We start from the raw sequence: 18,064 nt of genomic DNA, 5'->3' as shown, positions 1-18,064 counted from the left end.
TGTGAGCCACGAGGAAGGGGCTCTAAGCCCCTCGGGCCCTCTGGCCCCCTCCCAGCCCCTGGCTGGGGGGCTGCAGGGACCTGGAACAGCATAAAGCTGGGCTGGGTGCCTGCAGTTAAGACGGGAGATGTTCTCTCCATGGGCGCAGAGCAGCAGCTGACACTGGTCGGAGAAGGTGGCAGAGAGCCAGAGATAAGAACCTGAACTGAAGAAGCAGCAGAAACAACATGCAGCACCGGAGAGAAGACTCATGGAAAGGGAGGAGAAGAAGAGAGCAGCAGAGAGACAGAGTTTGGGGTAAGAGACTGTACCAGATCCCCCAAAACTCCCTTGGAGACCCTCTTGGAGAAGAGGGACATGGACTCCTATTTTAGAGGAGCCTTGGAGTATGCAGCACTAGAGAGAGAGAAGCTGAGAAGCTCAGAGCGTCCCGGAGCTGGACCGGGACGGCCAGATGGAATGCAGGGGGAGTTGACCTTGGCTCCCCCCCCTCGCACTGCTGCCGCGGTGGCAGCCTGAGAGGCAGTGGCACAAAAGCCCTGCAAGCAAGGAGCTGAGTCTCCTGAAGATACCAGACAGTCACGAAGACCCCCCTGTGTCTTCGTGATATGACGTGGTGATACGACCTTGTCTGGGGTTACGAAGTCCACGGAAGACCCCTCGGTTGAGGCGATGGGGCCGGGGGAGGTTGGATATCTCCCTCGTTGAGTGCTGGCAGAAAGCCAGCTATCAGCTGCTGCATGTGGAGAAGACAGACAGAACCTGCTGCATTAGAAGATCCTGCTGCTTAAGGACTGGAAGGGATCTGTCCTTCTTTCCCTCCTGGACTTTTATTTGGAGGGGAGAGGAGACCTGATCCACTGTAAATACTATATGTTATGGTAGAGATAGTTTGTGATCATGTGTATAATGTGATATGGTATTTATTTGTACAGTCATTGTAATATATTCCCTTTCCCCACTTCGAGTCTGGTGTGTTTTGTCTGGAAAAGCCCATCTCACATTGGGTTGATATGTGGGAGGGGGGATGGAACTAGGGAATTGGATTTTGGGACTATCTCAAACCTTGACATAAATGGTAGCAGAGGATGGTTGCGAACCATCAGGGGAAAGAGATAAGAGCCATGATGCTTGTGGTAGCAGAAAGAGTTTTCCAGACAAAACACAGACTGTACCATTGTAGAGTAAGTGTAAGGCTATAGTAATGTAAGTTAAGTATTAAGAGTAGAGTTAAGTTTGTGATAATGTTTTATTGATGTGTAGTAGAGAGATTTTGGTTATATTTTAGTTTGTTGAAGATTGCATGTTGATTAGAGTTTTTTTTAAGTTGTGATATGTTGACAATTTCGCAGGAGCGAGGGGTGGAGTGTTGTCGTGGTTTGGACCTTGTTTTCCCCAGAGGCTGAAAAGTGGTAGACCCCAAGGGGTGGAAACCTCTGGAAGTTTTGAAGTTCTGCCCAATGGGCGCTCCTGCAGAAATGTAAACATATCACAACCAGACCGGAAGAGAAGAGTTGTAATTTTGGTTGTTGAGAAGAGGTGGCCATGTTGTGAGCCACGAGGAAGGGGCTCTAAGCCCCTCGGGCCCTCTGGCCCCCTCCCAGCCCCTGGCTGGGGGGCTGCAGGGACCTGGAACAGCATAAAGCTGGGCTGGGTGCCTGCAGTTAAGACGGGAGATGTTCTCTCCATGGGCGCAGAGCAGCAGCTGACACTGGTCGGAGAAGGTGGCAGAGAGCCAGAGATAAGAACCTGAACTGAAGAAGCAGCAGAAACAACATGCAGCACCGGAGAGAAGACTCATGGAAAGGGAGGAGAAGAAGAGAGCAGCAGAGAGACAGAGTTTGGGGTAAGAGACTGTACCAGATCCCCCAAAACTCCCTTGGAGACCCTCTTGGAGAAGAGGGACATGGACTCCTATTTTAGAGGAGCCTTGGAGTATGCAGCACTAGAGAGAGAGAAGCTGAGAAGCGAAGCTCAGAGCGTCCCGGAGCTGGACCGGGACGGCCAGATGGAATGCAGGGGGAGTTGACCTTGGCTCCCCCCCCTCGCACTGCTGCCGCGGTGGCAGCCTGAGAGGCAGTGGCACAAAAGCCCTGCAAGCAAGGAGCTGAGTCTCCTGAAGATACCAGACAGTCACGAAGACCCCCCTGTGTCTTCGTGATATGACGTGGTGATACGACCTTGTCTGGGGTTACGAAGTCCACGGAAGACCCCTCGGTTGAGGCGATGGGGCCGGGGGAGGTTGGATATCTCCCTCGTTGAGTGCTGGCAGAAAGCCAGCTATCAGCTGCTGCATGTGGAGAAGACAGACAGAACCTGCTGCATTAGAAGATCCTGCTGCTTAAGGACTGGAAGGGATCTGTCCTTCTTTCCCTCCTGGACTTTTATTTGGAGGGGAGAGGAGACCTGATCCACTGTAAATACTATATGTTATGGTAGAGATAGTTTGTGATCATGTGTATAATGTGATATGGTATTTATTTGTACAGTCATTGTAATATATTCCCTTTCCCCACTTCGAGTCTGGTGTGTTTTGTCTGGAAAAGCCCATCTCACATTGGGTTGATATGTGGGAGGGGGGATGGAACTAGGGAATTGGATTTTGGGACTATCTCAAACCTTGACACCTACAGAATCACAGGGTACCACCAATCTGATACACATGGGTTTTTTTCCCTAAAACTGGCTGGAATTTCACATACTAGGAAGATTCCAATCCCCAAAGTGTAATAACACCCTACATATGACATACACACGTGCATGTGAGTTTTAGAAGTGCCACAACACCTTTATTTTTGTTACTTGGCAGTGCTAGTTCTCCATTAAAAGTGTATTATTTAAGATCTATCTTTTCAGGCACGAGTTAGGCCTTATAAAATAATAGTTCTTTGATGAAATAAATGTTATTTTTTAGATTATAATAATATTTTTTATTATTTTTGTGCATAGTATAAACATATATATGTACACAATTTTGTTGTTGTTGTTGTTCTGTTAATCTTTTTCTTTTTTGGTAGCTTGTAAGCGAATTTTTTTGTTTCTTTTTCAGCAAGTGTCGTGTCTTAGGAACTGTAGTGAAGTATGAAATTTCTTTGTCCCAGGTAGGAGCTCTTTCAACAGGGGAGGCTGTCAAATCCAAGATTAATAAACAAAACCCTGCTTTCAGGGTTGCAGGTTATTTTTAATTCAATATAGAAAGAATTACATTGCATCCCATTATATTTTCTTTTGGAAATCAATGTTCTGAGCAAAACCATTCTGCAGTTCAGAGCAGTAACTTGTACAACCTCTTCCAGAGCCACTGCTGAGCTCTTCATTTCCCAGTGGTGGCCACATTAAAAACCTCTGAGTGATGCTGTTCAGAGCAAAATTAAGAACCTATTCTTCATGTGCTGCTCAGCTGATTTGCACTGAACTCCAAATGATGGAGTAGGTAGATCTAATGCTATTTATTTTTAGAGAGGAGACACATAAAATTGCTTCTTTTCATCTCTTTACTTCTGCAGTGGTGGTAAACGTGATCAGGGTGGTGCAAAAGTGTGTCCTGGGGTTCCTTGGAAACTCCTGGGGTGTCTCATCTCTGTAACAACAGTTCTGCTGGAAAGGTCTGAATCAAAATTATGCCCCATGACTAAGTGAAGAAGTTTCTCTTAAAGACAATTCCCCAGTGTTCAGATTATACATCCTTGCAGAAGTAGATGCCTGTTCTGCTTGCCACAGTGCAAATCACAGAAACATAGAATGGTTTGGGTTGGAAGGCACCTTAAAGATTATCCCATTCCACCCCTCTGCCATGGGCAGGGACACCTTCCACTAGCCCAGGTTGCTCCAAGCCCTGTCCAACCTGGCCTTGGCACTTGCAGGGATTCAGGGGCAGCCACAGCTTCTCTGGGCAACCTGTGCCAGGGCCTCACCACCCTCACAGGGAAGAATTTCTTCCTAATATCTGATCTCACCCTGCTGTCTTTCAGTGTGAAGCCATTTCCCCTTGTCCTGTCACTCCAGATCCTGATGAAGAGCCCCTCTCCACATGCACAGGTATTTTATACAGATAGTGCAGACACCTCTGCAGGAAAGGCAGACAGCCCTGTCCACAAAGGGCAATTCTGGCAGCTGAAACCAGCAGCTGCTCCTGTCTGCTGGCTCTGCAGGGAACCAGAGTATCACCCTGAGTGATTCAACACACTAACAGAAAATAGCATAAAGGAAAGGGAATTACAGAATCATAGAATATTTTGAGTTGGGAGGAACCCTCAAGGATCATCCAGTCCAAGCCCTGGCCCTGCCCAGGACACCCCAACAATCCCCCCTGCCCCTGCGAGTGTTGTCCAAACCCTCCTGGAGCTCTGGCAGCCTTGGGGCTGTGCCCACTGCCCTGGGGAGCCTGGTCAGTGCCTACCACCCTCTGGGGGAAGAACCTTGTCCTGAGATCCACCCTGAGCCTGCCCTGTCCCAGCTCCAGCCCTTCCCTGGGTCCTGTCCCTGCTTCCAGGGAGCAGAGGTCAGAGCTGCCCCTCTGCTCCCTGGAGGAGCTGCAGACCCTGATGAGCTCTGCCCTCAGTCTCCTCTGCTCCAGCTGGACAAGCCAAGTGCCCTCAGCTGCATCTTGTCTGGCCCCTCTGAACCCTCCATCATCTTCACAGCCTCCTTTGGATGCTCTCTAACAGCTTCATCTCTTTCTTATAATGTGACACTGCACTACATTGGTAGACATTATGCAGATAAATCCAAACAGCCTGTTTAATTCAGGGTTTCTGAATGCTTATCCATCCCTGGGAAGTATTTTGAGCTCACATACAGAAGGTGAAAACACTTAAAATGGGGAGATATGGGCAGCAAACCTCCACCCCAACCCAAGCACATGCCCCCAAGCCTTCAGGCTGTAAAACAGGCTGAATGTGAGCCTACCTTGCCCTAAATCAGGGTGTCTCAGGGTACCTGGCTCTCCCTGGACCAGGCAAGTCCCTGCAGGAGTCAGAGGATTTAGTGCCTGGAGATGTCTGTTCCCAAATCAGGGCTCCTACCAGTCCCTACTAGTTTGAGGATGCTGGTGTGGGACAACAGGTTTTCCACACCGAGCCCTCACCCACAGGTTATGTGGGTTTGCCTGAGACTCAGTTTAACTGATCTGACTCTGGGCACACATTTTGGGTTTGGTAGGGGTCCTGACCTCTTAAATCAAACTATAATCCTTACCAGGGTTGCTAACAAGGACTAGGCAGGACAAGGTTTCAGTTAATAAAAGGTGGTATTGCTGCCCACGGTTTTGTCCTTGACATCATATCAGCAACAGCCAAATTCCTGTGATGCACAAACTGAGCTCTAATATTCAGTCTAGTTATGCATTTCAGGAATCCCAGACAGCAAATTCAGGATTCTGGCTTGACTGCTTTTAAAATGTGATTGTCCAACAACTCCAAATGGATCTGTGCCATCTCAACTCTTCTTTAAGATCTGGGATATGTCAAAGCAGGAGTCTCTCTATGACTGACATTAGTTACAAATTATTACCACTAATTACAAATTATTACCACTAATCACAAATTATTACCACTAATCTCAGTAACAATCAACGCCAATTATCTGCTCTGATGCACTTTATGGAATTTACACTAAGGAAAACTGGGATCAGTTTGCTTACACAAATATTTAAGAGGCAATTTTAGGAAGCAGGTAAGACTGGTTTTGAATCAATAGTCCATTTGTGATTGTGCATTTGCTTAGCATAAAAAAAAAAAGACACTGATAAAGACACTTGAAATTCTGAATAAGCAGGTTTACAAGAACACTTCCTCTAATTCTTTAAAACTTCAGCTCACCGTTTATTTCCACGTATCTCAAATCTTTGACTATTCACTGGAAATTCTGATTTGGCTTCAGCACAACTTCCATTTTTACCAGTGAAGAGGTGTGATAAGCTGCCAAACCACTTTGCCCATCAACACAGCAAGTGTGAACAGTGACCACAGAGCCCGTGGCTGAGGTTTTTCCAAACAAGTGGTGCTGGGAGATGAGATGAGAACGCAGCTGTTGGTGACAGAGAGATGTGAAGCACAGCCCTCACTGGTACATCACCACCAGTTGTGAGCAACTGACTCTCTGGACCTTTGCCCTTCAGCAACACCAAAGGAAAACTGTTTCGACAGTGAGGCATTTTAAACAGGAAAACTCTTGTTTGGATAGTTTCCTTGAAAAAAAAAAAAAATCTCCATTGTGTTTTTTCAGATGGCCCAGAGAGTGCTCCTAAGCTTGGGGAAGCTGCTAATTGACACCCAGAAATTCACTGTATTACTCCTTCAGCCTAATCAATACAATTCTCTTTCATAGTGACATTCATAAAAGAAGTCCTGAAGCAACAGTTAATTCACAGACACACTGTGGATACTGCCAGCTGAGCTGAGTAATTTCTTTTCCTGTTCCTTCCTACTCCCCTCCCTCCCTCCATACATGTTGTTTCTTCAGCATGAATTCTTAAATACAACTCCACTTTTTGGCACTGTGTTTACAGTAAATATAAAAGCAAAGATCAAGAGTTTACTCCCCCTGCCATTACAAGATTTATTTTTCTTTTTTCCCTGTGCTTCTCTGGTTATTTTTAGAGCAAAGGCAACTGCCCAAATTACTGCATTTGACAACTTCCACTGAGTGTTAGATCACACACCCCACGCCCTGGATGGATCAGCGGTGCTGCTCCAGCCTACAGCAAACCCTCATTTTATTAACTTCAAATACGTGCTCTTTCAAAGCAAGTTCACATCCGAAAATTAGCCAGTCAGAGGAGACACAGAAGTCTTGCACAAGCTCATGAGAAGACTGTGCCTGTAGCAACTTTTAAGAGCTCCTAACACCTGAACAGGGTTGGGCGGTGTGATGAGGAGACCTGCAGCCTTCTGGGATGGCAGCTGGTGGCCAGGTGCCACCTGGGGCATCTAAAATGGGGTCAGATTCACAGATTTAGAAAACTGAGCTACACCCACCCCACAAAAAGGGTTCTTGAGCCTCATTACCTTGACCCGTTAACCTGGTTGGGGTTACACTCCATCTTGATGGTGACTCTGGCCGGGGGCTGTGACAACCAGTCCTGCTGGGGGACACGTGGGCTCATCTTTGAGGTCTGCCCATATTCACTGGAGGAGGAGGCCGTCATCTCTGTCTTGGCGAGGTGGGGTGATCCGTAGGCACACTCGAACAGGGACTGGTCTTCGCTCACCACTGATAACGCTTCCTGCAAACAGGAGAAGGGTCAGCGGGACCACGTTTCAGAGCAGGTATTACAATATTCCCCCAGGAAAAGGGGCTTGTCCCTCGCACAAGGAGGTGAAGTCATCACTTGTTTATTACTTTTTAGGCCCACGAGTTCTGATGGAGGTGAGGGCCCCTGGGAACAGACATGTTGCCAGCTCTCCCCTGGGGAGACTCGCCCCACCAGTGAGTGACTGAGTTGATGGGCAAACACACAGCACCAAACACTCGGGAACAGTGGCCAGGAGCTGGGAGGGAGCAGAGGGCAGGATGGAGCCCAGGTCTGTGGAGTCCCAGGTAGTGATGCAGAGGGCCAGGTCTGCCAGGGGTGCAGACAAACCACTGCTTTAACTGCCCCTGAAGGAGTGACCCAAAGCTAGGCCTTGCTGACTCCCTGGGAGCTCCCCTTCCTTCCTCTGGGACACAGGCCAGGTCCTCTCTGGACCAGGAGCTGAGACATCTGGGCACAACCTCTGACCCAGGGACCTTGCCCTTTCTGCCAGCATCCACCACCAGCTTCAGCAGAGATGCCCACTCCCAGCCCTGAGAGGACACAGTGCCCACCAGCCACTCCTCTCTCTCTCGTGGCAACCCTTCCTGGCTGGGCATCCTGCTCTGGAGCTGTGGGAAGGGCTTCCCCAGCCCCTTTCCCTCACCACAGTGGTTATGTCCTTCGAGGGCAGCAGGGCTCACCAGGCCCCTCGGTGATGGGGCTGCTGCCATCACCTCTGGTTGGGGACCAGACAGACTCCAGAGGGAGGGAATGTAATCCTCTATCCCCAGTGCCATGCATCCATGCTGGCACCAATTCCTTCCCTGTGCTATCCTGGTGATGCCTGGGCCAGGCTTGGGCTGGTGGTGAGTCTACCACATCCATCAGGAAGCTGTGGGAAGAGCTGAAACTCCTGAGGGGACACATCCTGCCTGAGATGAGGCTCTCTGGCCATGAGAACTGGTCCAGGCTCCCACACTCCTGCTGTCCCAGCATTGCACAGGCTCAGGGGGCACCCTTAAAAAGCAACCTTCCAAGGAAAGCACCCCTCTCCAGGGTCTACCTAGGGTGACCATGGTGCTTGAGGGTGTACACTGGAAGGGGCTGCCCAGGGAGGTGGTGGAGTTCCCATCCCTGGAGATGTCCAAGAACAACTGGACGTGGCACTCAGTGCTCTGGTTGACAAGGTCACAGGTTGGACCTGGTGATCTCGGAGGGCTTTTCCAGCCTAAATGATTCTGTGATCCTGTGAGATGAACAGGAAGCACAGCAAGACTCCCTCCTCCCAGCCTGGCAGCAAGGCAGGGATGGAGCAGGGGGTGCAGCCCAGCACCTCCCTCCTCACCACACGGCCCTTGCCAGCAGCCAGGGAACAAACCCCAGCCCTGGGCTGGTGAGGAGGCTCAGTGTGCAGCCCATGAGATGACAGCAGCCGTGGAGGAGGCCAGCTGGCAGTGGCTGGAGGTGCAGGGGCCAAGGATGGGGGTGAGGAGGGGAGCCCGAGCCAGATTTTGGGGCAGGGTGCTCCGTGAACGACCCCACCCTCCCGAGGCAGCGTGTGTGGGCTGTGCTGCTGCCAGATCTGCTGCTGATGGCCCACAGGAGGACAATAAAACCGTGTGGCCTTGTCAGCAGAGGATGGTGGAGAAGGGAGACAGAAAAGACACGGAGTCCTCCAGCTGTCTGCAGGCTCCCACCCTCTCTGCCTGCTTGGAAGAGGGCTCTGCACAAGCTCCAGCAGTCACATGCTGCTCTAAAAATCAGCAGTTGTACTTGTTCATTTTAAGGCACATGGTGTGACTCTTGGGGGTGTCCTGTGAGGGGCTAAGAGTTGGACTCGATGATCCTGGTGGGTCCCTTCCAACCAAGGATGTGATTCTGTGGTTCTGTTTCTATCATTCCTTTTATCCACCTGGTTTGTGAGCCCTCAGAGTGCACTCTGTTAATATTCATACTTTGCTCTGCAGCTGTAAAGGTGGAAACATTGCTTTCTGCTTCTTACTGCTCATGAAAATTGAGATCCTCCCTTAATATCTGAACTTGGGGAATGGGATCTCAAGCAGCCAAGCCACTGAGAGACTTGTGATTGAATCACCAAGTTCAGGCAGTGATCTGCACCATCTCATTGCTGATTTTCAGATGGCATTTGAGTGCAAAGATCACCACCAAGGTATCACCACTGAGTCCCCAATTCCTTCCTTGCTCTACACACCCACCAATCTGCACCCCACTACCAAACTGATGCCTCTTGGGTTTCTGGTGATGTAAACGTGGTTCTGTGAGACAAAAAGGATGCCAGAATAACACCTCTCTCCTTTTTGCCATGCCTCCCGTGCTCCTCTGGGTCTCTGATCTGCCAGAAACCTCTGCTGTTGGTGGTCTGAAGCTTTTCTGATGAGCCATTTCTGGGAAATTTCTGCAGACCAAGAGGTGGGAGGAGGTGGCTGCTGGTCCCTCGCTCCCCCAAAGATTCCTCCCTGGCTACACTGTGCTGAGAGACAGCAGGGAGCTTGATGTGCTTGGGTAGGAAAGTAGCAGGGATCATATCACAAGAACTAGAGAAAGAAAATGTAATACTGGAAAGAAAATAAGAAGTTCCTTCTCAGCAGTCTATCAGAGTTTTCATGAAAAAAAACCCAACCAAAATTAAATATATATATTCATAAACACAGCCTGGCCAGGTGGTCACAATGCATCCCACACTTCAAACTATCTAATCCACACTTTCCTCTTTTCTGCCCCACTGTAGAGCAAACACATGAGCCAAAAAACACCTAACAAAAAGTTAATTTTGGAAGAGGGAGCGCCAGCAAATACATGAAAATACGAATTATACAGGAGAAAGCAAATACAAGATTGCAAATATAACAGAGTATTACTTTACTTTCTAAGCCATTTATTAATACTTTTCAAAACAAGCATCAGACACTATATAATACATTTCTCATTCTCCCACACACAAGTGAAACAAAGCGAATTCTGCTTCCTATTAAAGAGGAGTGCACCTGATAAAAATTAATGAATACTTAGGGTAAGTATAAATGTAAACACACACAAAAAAATATGGGTTTTCTAATTATTGGTATTTCTAATGACCACAAATATTTCTTGTGCTATGGATGCCTATTATGCTGCAAAAAGAGGGAAAGTCCACACATTTTAACTTCCCGAGGAGGACAGAAAATGCTGGAAATATGAGCCCAATTACTAAATGCTGTGCAAATACCTACAACTATGGCAAAAACAAGACACACATAAACAAACCCAAGGGACGGGCTTAAACTTTTAAGACATTTCAGAGGAAAAATTCCTGGTTATTCACAGACAAAGAAAGCTCAGTGTGCTTGCTGGGGTTTTGTTCTGGTTTAATAGCACTCATCTGTACTCCATCCTTATCAGTCAGTGCTCGCTGACAGGGCTGTGAAGGCTCTGGAGGAATAACTGAGTTCCTGCCAGCTTTGTGTGCTCTTGGGTTGGTCCTCATGTGGAAGCCTCATTAATGTGCACACTATAACAGTGAGTAGCTCTGACATTTCACTCCAAGTCCTCACTGATCTTTGCTGTGCCATTTTTAAGGACAGTAGGACACGTATCCCCCCCCTCCCTTGAGCACACTATAAAAGCTGAACTGGCCAGCTAATAAGCCTTTAAAAAATGTTGAGGAGTCAGCATAACTAAAGAACGTGGTCTAAGCTGGGATTAGCCTTACTTCCTCTTTAACCACCTTTTCTCTCTTCTCACACCTAAATGAGATTGAGATTTCAGAGTGAGAAATATGGAAAATATGTTTAACATCTCTTCTCCTGTGAGCCAGGACTCAGGCAGTCACACTGACTGTCCTCTCCTCCAAACGCAACCTGGACCATTGATGTCAACGTACCAGCAACCACTACAGATGATATTTGTGGTCCTTGTGTTACCTCACACAGAGGGAAAAAAGTCCTCTGCAACTCAGGGATGGGAGTTGTGTGTCCAGGATTGCAATTGCTGCCTTTCTTCCTCTCAGTGATCTCAAATTACAGAATCACTGAATGGTTTGGGTTGGAAGGGACCTTGAAGATCATCTCGTTCCAACCCCCTGCCATGGGCAGGGACACCTTCCACTAGACCAGCTTGCTCCAAGCCCCATCCAACCTGGCCTTGGACACTTCCAGGGATCCAGGGGCAGCCACAACTTCTCTGGGCAACCTGTGCTAGGGCCTCACCACCCGCACAGGGAAGAATTTCTTCCTAATATCCAGTCTAACCCTGCCCTCCTTCAGCTTAAGGTCATTCTCTTTTGTCCTATCACTCCATGCCCTTTTGAAAAGTCCTTTTCCAACCTTCTTGTAGCCCGTTTAGGCACTGGAAGGTGCTCTAAGGTTTCCCTGGAGCCTTCTCTTCTCCAGGATGAACAGCCCCAGCCCTCCCAGCCTGTCTACTTAAAAGGTGAGGATTTCTGACCCAGGCTTTTCTGAGTCCACTGACCCTGCAAGACACAGTGATGCTGAACAATCAGAACTCAAAACAACCTGATATAACCTCATGTGAAACTCATCCTGTGGGAAAGCATAGAAACAGCATCAAGAAATACAAAGCATTTCTCAGCTCTGCAGGAGTGGCTGACAAGTGGCATAATTTTGGATCTTCAAACGTGAGCTCTGAAAGGAAGGTTCTAACAGCAAACTGCTGCACTGAAACAGCTCAGAGAAAGCAGCTGTGGGTATTTCTTCCTTGAATACAGGGACTTAGAACTGTGTTTTCTGCTCTAATTGCACATGCAAAAGCTCCTGGACCAAACAGAATATAAAAATTGTCAGAATTCACAATCATGAAAAACAGCGGCATGGCCTGGCCACGTAGAAATGTAAACAAAACTATTAACACTGACAATGTTTGGCAAGGTTTTATTACATATGGATGCCAGTTCTATTTCTAGTAAAGGCTTTTCATTACTCATTCACATCTTAATCCTTTTTTTCTCATCCATATTAATGCTGTTTCTGGGGCAGTTTGGCAACATCAAGCCACAAGTGGGATAAAACAACGTAAACATTAACATTACCAAAGAGATGCATTATAGGGTTCTTTCATTTTTGACAAGTTATGCATCTCTGTAACAACATTTTAGTAGTGATTGGATCATTTTCCTGGATTTCACATGGCAATAACATGTTCTCAGGACAGCTCAGAAACAAAACCTTTCATTTCTAGTAACCACTGCCTAAAGTGATATGAAGAAAGCAACACATGCAGTTTTATGCCAGCAGGTGAGAAAGGTAATTCATGCAAATCTGTGAAGCAGAGTTGTTGGCATCTGAGGCCAACACTGAACACAAATTTTCTTTATTTCATCTTCCTTTTCCTCTCATGACATCACCAGCAAGACAAACAAACAAAAAAATCCCCTGTTCCTTCATCAAGACTTTTATTTTATAATCCATGCAAAACCTGGCTTCTCCCTTGGACTTTCTGTACTAATGATAAAAGAACAAAATGATTTCTCTCTTTGGTTTTGACTTATGCTTCGCTGATAAGTTTTTTAAAATAGAAAAAGAATAACAGACTGACAAATTTGTAGAACAATAGGTACAGCAACGCCTTTAAAGTAGGCATAAAGTCATTAGGACAAAGGTGTTTACTTAATCAAATGCAAGATTACTTGGCCTGGAAGCAAGAAGTTACAGGAAATGTGATTGAAGTAGTTCCCATCACGAGAAGTATATGCAAGCTGCCCTGTCCTTTAACTGCAATGTCAGGAACTAAGGACAAAGACTTTTTTTACTAAAGCTTGATCAAAATTAAGAAATGGCTAAAAAAGGCAATAAGGTGTGGGGTTGTGCAGCATAATTTGCTTGTGCAGAGGGATCTTGGGGAAAAATACAGCAGCAGGATGTTAAAATACTTTGGAGGCCATTCTAACCCAAGGGTTAGAAAGGGCAGTGGTTTTAAATTGAAAACTGTTGGGCTTTTTTTTTTTTTTCATGGGCAATGTTTTAAACTGAGTTTACATTAGGAAGAAATTCTTGGTTGTGAGGGTGGAGAGGCCCTGGCACAGGGTGCCCAGAGAAGCTGTGGCTGCCCCTGGATCCCTGGAAGTGTCCAAGGCCAGGTTGGACGGGGCTTGGAGCAACCTGGGCTAGTGGAAGGTGTCCCTGCCTGTGGAAGGTGTCCTTTCCCGTGGAAGTTGTCCCTGCCCATGGGAAGTTGTCCCTTCCCATGGCAGGGGGTTGGAACTAGATGATCTTTAAGGTCCCTTCCAATTCAAACCACTCTGTGACTCTATGATTTTATGATCTCAAAATATTCAGCTCTGTTTTTTCTTCATTCTTTCAGATTTTTCCATGGCTTACTGCTCGATCCCCGTAAAAGAAAAGGTTTATTAGACCTTTTTTAGCCCTCTTGTCTATCCAAAATCTACCAAGTGATTTCCTGCTCAAGACAAAAAAAAAAATGCTTCAAGAACTTTCAAAGTCAAGAACTTACTGGGCAACACTGTCAAAATCTGAGCAGCCAATATCACACCAGTATGATGAGAAACACTGTCCACAAACCAGCAGGATACTGGGCAAGAAGTGCACATCAAGAGGAGGATGCATGAAGAGACAAAAATGCAGCAATGACTCTGGTTGTGCATTGAGATGGTACAGATGCAAAAATGAACTTATTTGCTTGGAGAGTCAGCACTCAGGACTCCAAATGAACCTGTTACCCTTGACTTGCAACAGCTGCAATTAAAAACTTTTAATTAGCTTTGCCATGTGTCCACTTTTGACACACGGTTTTTTAATATTTCTCCTCATTAACGTAAACAACTTTTACTTCTTCCCTAATCTGAATTTCATAGTAAACAAGCACAAGCTCAGAGCTCCACGCAGCCACAAGTTCAGACACGGGCTGTTTCCCATCACTTCTCGCACGTCTACGGTCGGTCAGAGAAATTAATTCTCCGTTCCGCAAAGAATTCTGACATCCTGAGGCTTATTTTCATCTTAAATTAGACCAAAAGCTGCTATAAGAAAACTTTCACCCAACTGTTTATTAAAAGGACGGATTGTAACGCGCTGGCGTGTGTTCCGCAGATGTTACAGCTTTCTAATAAACACATTTGGAGAGGACCTGTTTTTTTCTGAGGGAAGATTGTTCTGATTAAGACCATGCAATTAGGCCTGTAAGCGTTTCCATGCTTTTTTGCACTCATTATCCTTTGTATACTCGATGACATTTGTTGCTGAGGTTGTTTAAATGGAATTACAGACGACTGTTACTGAGAGAAGGAACAGGTGACAGCATGGAGGAGAGCACACAGTGCACACCTTGACCAAGCCTGCTTGCTACTCTCTGTTCTTCCTCAGGCTGCATCTCCTGATGCTCTAGGAACTGTTTATCTGGAGCGAAAGCCTAATTCCAAACAGGCCAGGAATGTCATTTCCATGCTGGAACAGCGAGCACACGCGAGGCTGGACACCAGAACCTCTCAGAGCAGCGGGCAGCCTTCCAGCCTGAAACCCTGCTCACGTCTGCAACAGGCACCACTGCACGATGGAACAAGCTGTGGCTGAGCTGCTTAAAGAGCTTCCAGCCTAAATTTGCAGCCCTGCTTTAAAGCCAAGCCTTTTGAGCCTTGGATTCATGGCATCCAGCAGGAATCGGTGGAATAAAAGACAAATGATTGATGTTTTAGCCTTGCTGGGGCGTATTAATCACTGTGCTCATACAACTCTCTCCTGACCATTTGCAAGAGGAGGATATTCAATACGGTGTGTGGAACATACTGGAAAAGGTTACTGCTCAAAATGCAGTCACCTGAGTCAGGAATTGCAATACACATCTGGAATATGTTTTCCTTCTAAATCTCCGAGCCTTGGATTCATTAGATCAGACAAAAATCCACATATTCTATTCATGAGAGAGTTCAGGAACAACAAAAAGCCTTGGCAAGTACAAGATAGGAAAGACAGATGTTGTCCTCACCTCCACCCATGAGAACCTGATTGCCAGCTCAGCGAACATCCCCCACCTCTTTGCAGGGAGCACTTGGATGGTCCCTGTTAACCCAAACACAGGCCTGGTGCTGCCCCTTATCAGCCATTTCACCTCTTGCTGAGGAAAACACAAGGATGTTTGGAGTGCCACTTGAAAAAAGGAATAATCAAGCATCCATCAAACCTGATGTTATGAAATTTCGGGCAAGGCTCGTTTCTGGGAAACAATAGCAGATGTCTGAGGCCTTATCCTGCAGGGTAAACCCTTCTCCTGACTTCACCAGGAACGTGAACAGAGGCCTCATGGCTAAGCCCAAAGGCTTAAAATTTGTGCCTTGATGAACAAATTCTGAAATATTATAAATTCAAATGTAAACTGTGCTGCTTTATCACAACTTTTAATATATAAACCATCATTCCTGAAATGTTGACTAACCCTATTTTTGCCCAGGCTATTTCTGACATGTCCTATTATCACAAGGTAATATTTGTAGCATAAGGCATTCAAATCCAGGTCTCTTCAATGCTTTATAAAATAAAAAATCACCATTCCACTGTTGCAGGTGGGGAAACTTTGGTTAAGAATTGCTAAAAAAGGGTCTTGGTTTAGCAAACATATCTCCATTATGCTGAGCTCTGTGCCCTATTGGGCATTACCCTGAATCTCACACACTGAGATTATCACACCAAGCAGAGCAACTTCCAGAGGTCAGGAAACATCTGATTTAAAGAGCTGCCATCTCACAACGAATTGTTTCATCTGCAGCCTTTATCTGGCAGTAAAATGCAAATTAATAGCTTGACACCAAACCAGGAGTTAACAAATGGAAGTAGGGAACTCTTTTGTGGATGTCACACGCCCTGCACACTGTCAAAGCAGCCCAGCGGGCTGGTACAAATGCAGCAATGAAACCCTCCACCCTGCACCTGCTTGAATTTCAATGCCCAGGCGACTTCAAGCTGCTTGGAATCAGCTCTGTCCATGCAAAACCACCAAAGAACTGCACCTGCACCTCAGAATTCTCCTTCTGCATCAGCAGAGTGTTGGCAAATTACTCAAACACTGAAGCAACACCAGGTTTTATCAAGTGCACCGTCAGCTGGACGAAGAGGTGGCTGCAGGGTTGGAGCAGCACAATGATCAAAATGCATATTCCTGAATGATTATGTCAACCCTTCCATCCCCAGTGCTCAAAACAATACAAAATATCCTGCAGATTGTATATTGTATGAGCATTTTTAAAGAAATTGTAGCTTTGTATGCTTATTTTAGCACTTCCATCCACGTAAAGAGCTCTTAACACCGAAGTCTGAATGACTATTTTTCTCAGTCAATACAATAGACTTTTCTTCCTTTTCATCTTGAGAGTATTGTCAATTATGGAGGACTTTGAAAGCTTGAAGTTTTTTTCCTCCTCCATGCTTGGCTGTTAACTTCTAGGGCTTCACAATGCCTGGAAAATTGGGAAAACTTGGATATAAAACCTGAATTTCTGTCTCAGCCCAGGGCAAGCCTGTTGTTTTTCTAGTATAGGCCTACATCAATCTGAAGGAGCAGCCAACCTTCTACTTTGTTGAAAAATATAAACATCTGAGTGTTTTTCCAGCAATCTTTCAAGCAAAGATTTGTTTGGCAAAACAGGTGGCAGGTTTGTAAAGTGGCCCAGAGCCCAAGTGGAGGGAACTGAGGGTGCACAACCACACCTGCTGTGAACTTTAGTTGATAGATCAAAATGATATCGGGGAAAGACTCTTGGGAACAAAACAGTTGCCCAAAACAAGATATTGATCTCATTCAAGACCATCCTATCCTTTCTGTGTCTCCTCTTACAATCTTTTGCATCTTGGGTAGCCCCAGATGTTCAGCTGGGTTGTCTTCAAGAATTACTGTGTGTTAATCCCAGTTAGTCTCCTGTCCAGAATTAGAGGCTTTGCCTTACCCAGTAACAAACCCTGGTATATTGGGTTTGGAAACTCTATTGAGAACATTTTTAACATTTTTTTTTAGCATTATTCAAAAGCTTTTTGCAGTGTTATCACCAGGTGGTAACATTTGCAACTCTTTTTTCCTACCATGCAAGCAAAAACTACAAAAAGATTGTACAGTACATTTATACTTAGTTTAATATTTGTTCACTGTGGTGGGTTGACCCACCACTTATATATTTTTATATTTAATTACATATTCCCATTATATATATATATATATGCATAAGTATATGTACAGACACACATTTTTAGATAATCCCACTCTCAATCTCTGAACAAATTTTAAAGTAAAAATAATTCAGGCATTAAAATACTTTTATCTAGGGCACACTATGGATCAAGGACAAGCTCACCAGCAAAGTGATTAAAAATAAAAACATACAGGAAGGAATGAAGAGATTTTTACTGTCATTATATCGATGAAAAAGTTAAATACTAAGGGTAAAACTGAAAAACAGCACCCAAGTTAGTTTCTTTTCCACTGACCCTTAGGTTTTTATGAATGCCTGACAGCATTAGGGGAAATAACACTTGGATGGTGGCCACCAACTGAACTTCTCAGTGACCCATCACTTCCCTGCAGTGTCTCTGCGTGTGGTGGTTGGGCACGTGCACACACAAGCAGGATGAGTGGATCACTCACCTTCTGCTTGGAAAGACTGCAATCCCAGGGGAATTTTAGCTCCAAATATTAGCTAACCCAAAGAAATCACAGGAGAACCACAGGTTGCCCACGGGGTGGGTTATCTGCTGCATCCACCCAGCAGCCAGGAACGGGAATCGGCCCAGGGAGAGGGAGTGGGATGTGCTCTTGGGCATCTGCAGAGCTGCTGTCCTGCAGCTCAGGCTCCTCCTCAGGGACTCCTTAGAGCTGGAG

The 18,064-nt window shown here is 46.1% G+C and overlaps 1 protein-coding gene across 4 annotated transcripts in view; it reads right to left on the bottom strand.

The window, feature by feature from the left end:
• Positions 1-18,064, bottom strand: part of ERG (ETS transcription factor ERG) — a 149,115-nt gene that overhangs the window by 29,871 nt on the left and 101,180 nt on the right. For all 4 annotated transcript variants that reach the window (XM_064647049.1, XM_064647046.1, XM_064647047.1 and 1 more), the window contains one exon: positions 7,008-7,225. In XM_064647049.1, the coding sequence (XP_064503119.1) occupies positions 7,008-7,225 (218 nt within the window). The remainder of the gene's footprint in view (positions 1-7,007; positions 7,226-18,064) is intronic.

The sequence above is a fragment of the Pseudopipra pipra genome, chromosome 2 (genome assembly GCF_036250125.1).
Source record: "Pseudopipra pipra isolate bDixPip1 chromosome 2, bDixPip1.hap1, whole genome shotgun sequence".
In the NCBI taxonomy this organism is placed as follows: domain Eukaryota; kingdom Metazoa; phylum Chordata; class Aves; order Passeriformes; family Pipridae; genus Pseudopipra; species Pseudopipra pipra.
Note: the sequence above shows the minus strand (reverse complement) of the source record. Positions and strands in the feature narration are given on the sequence as shown.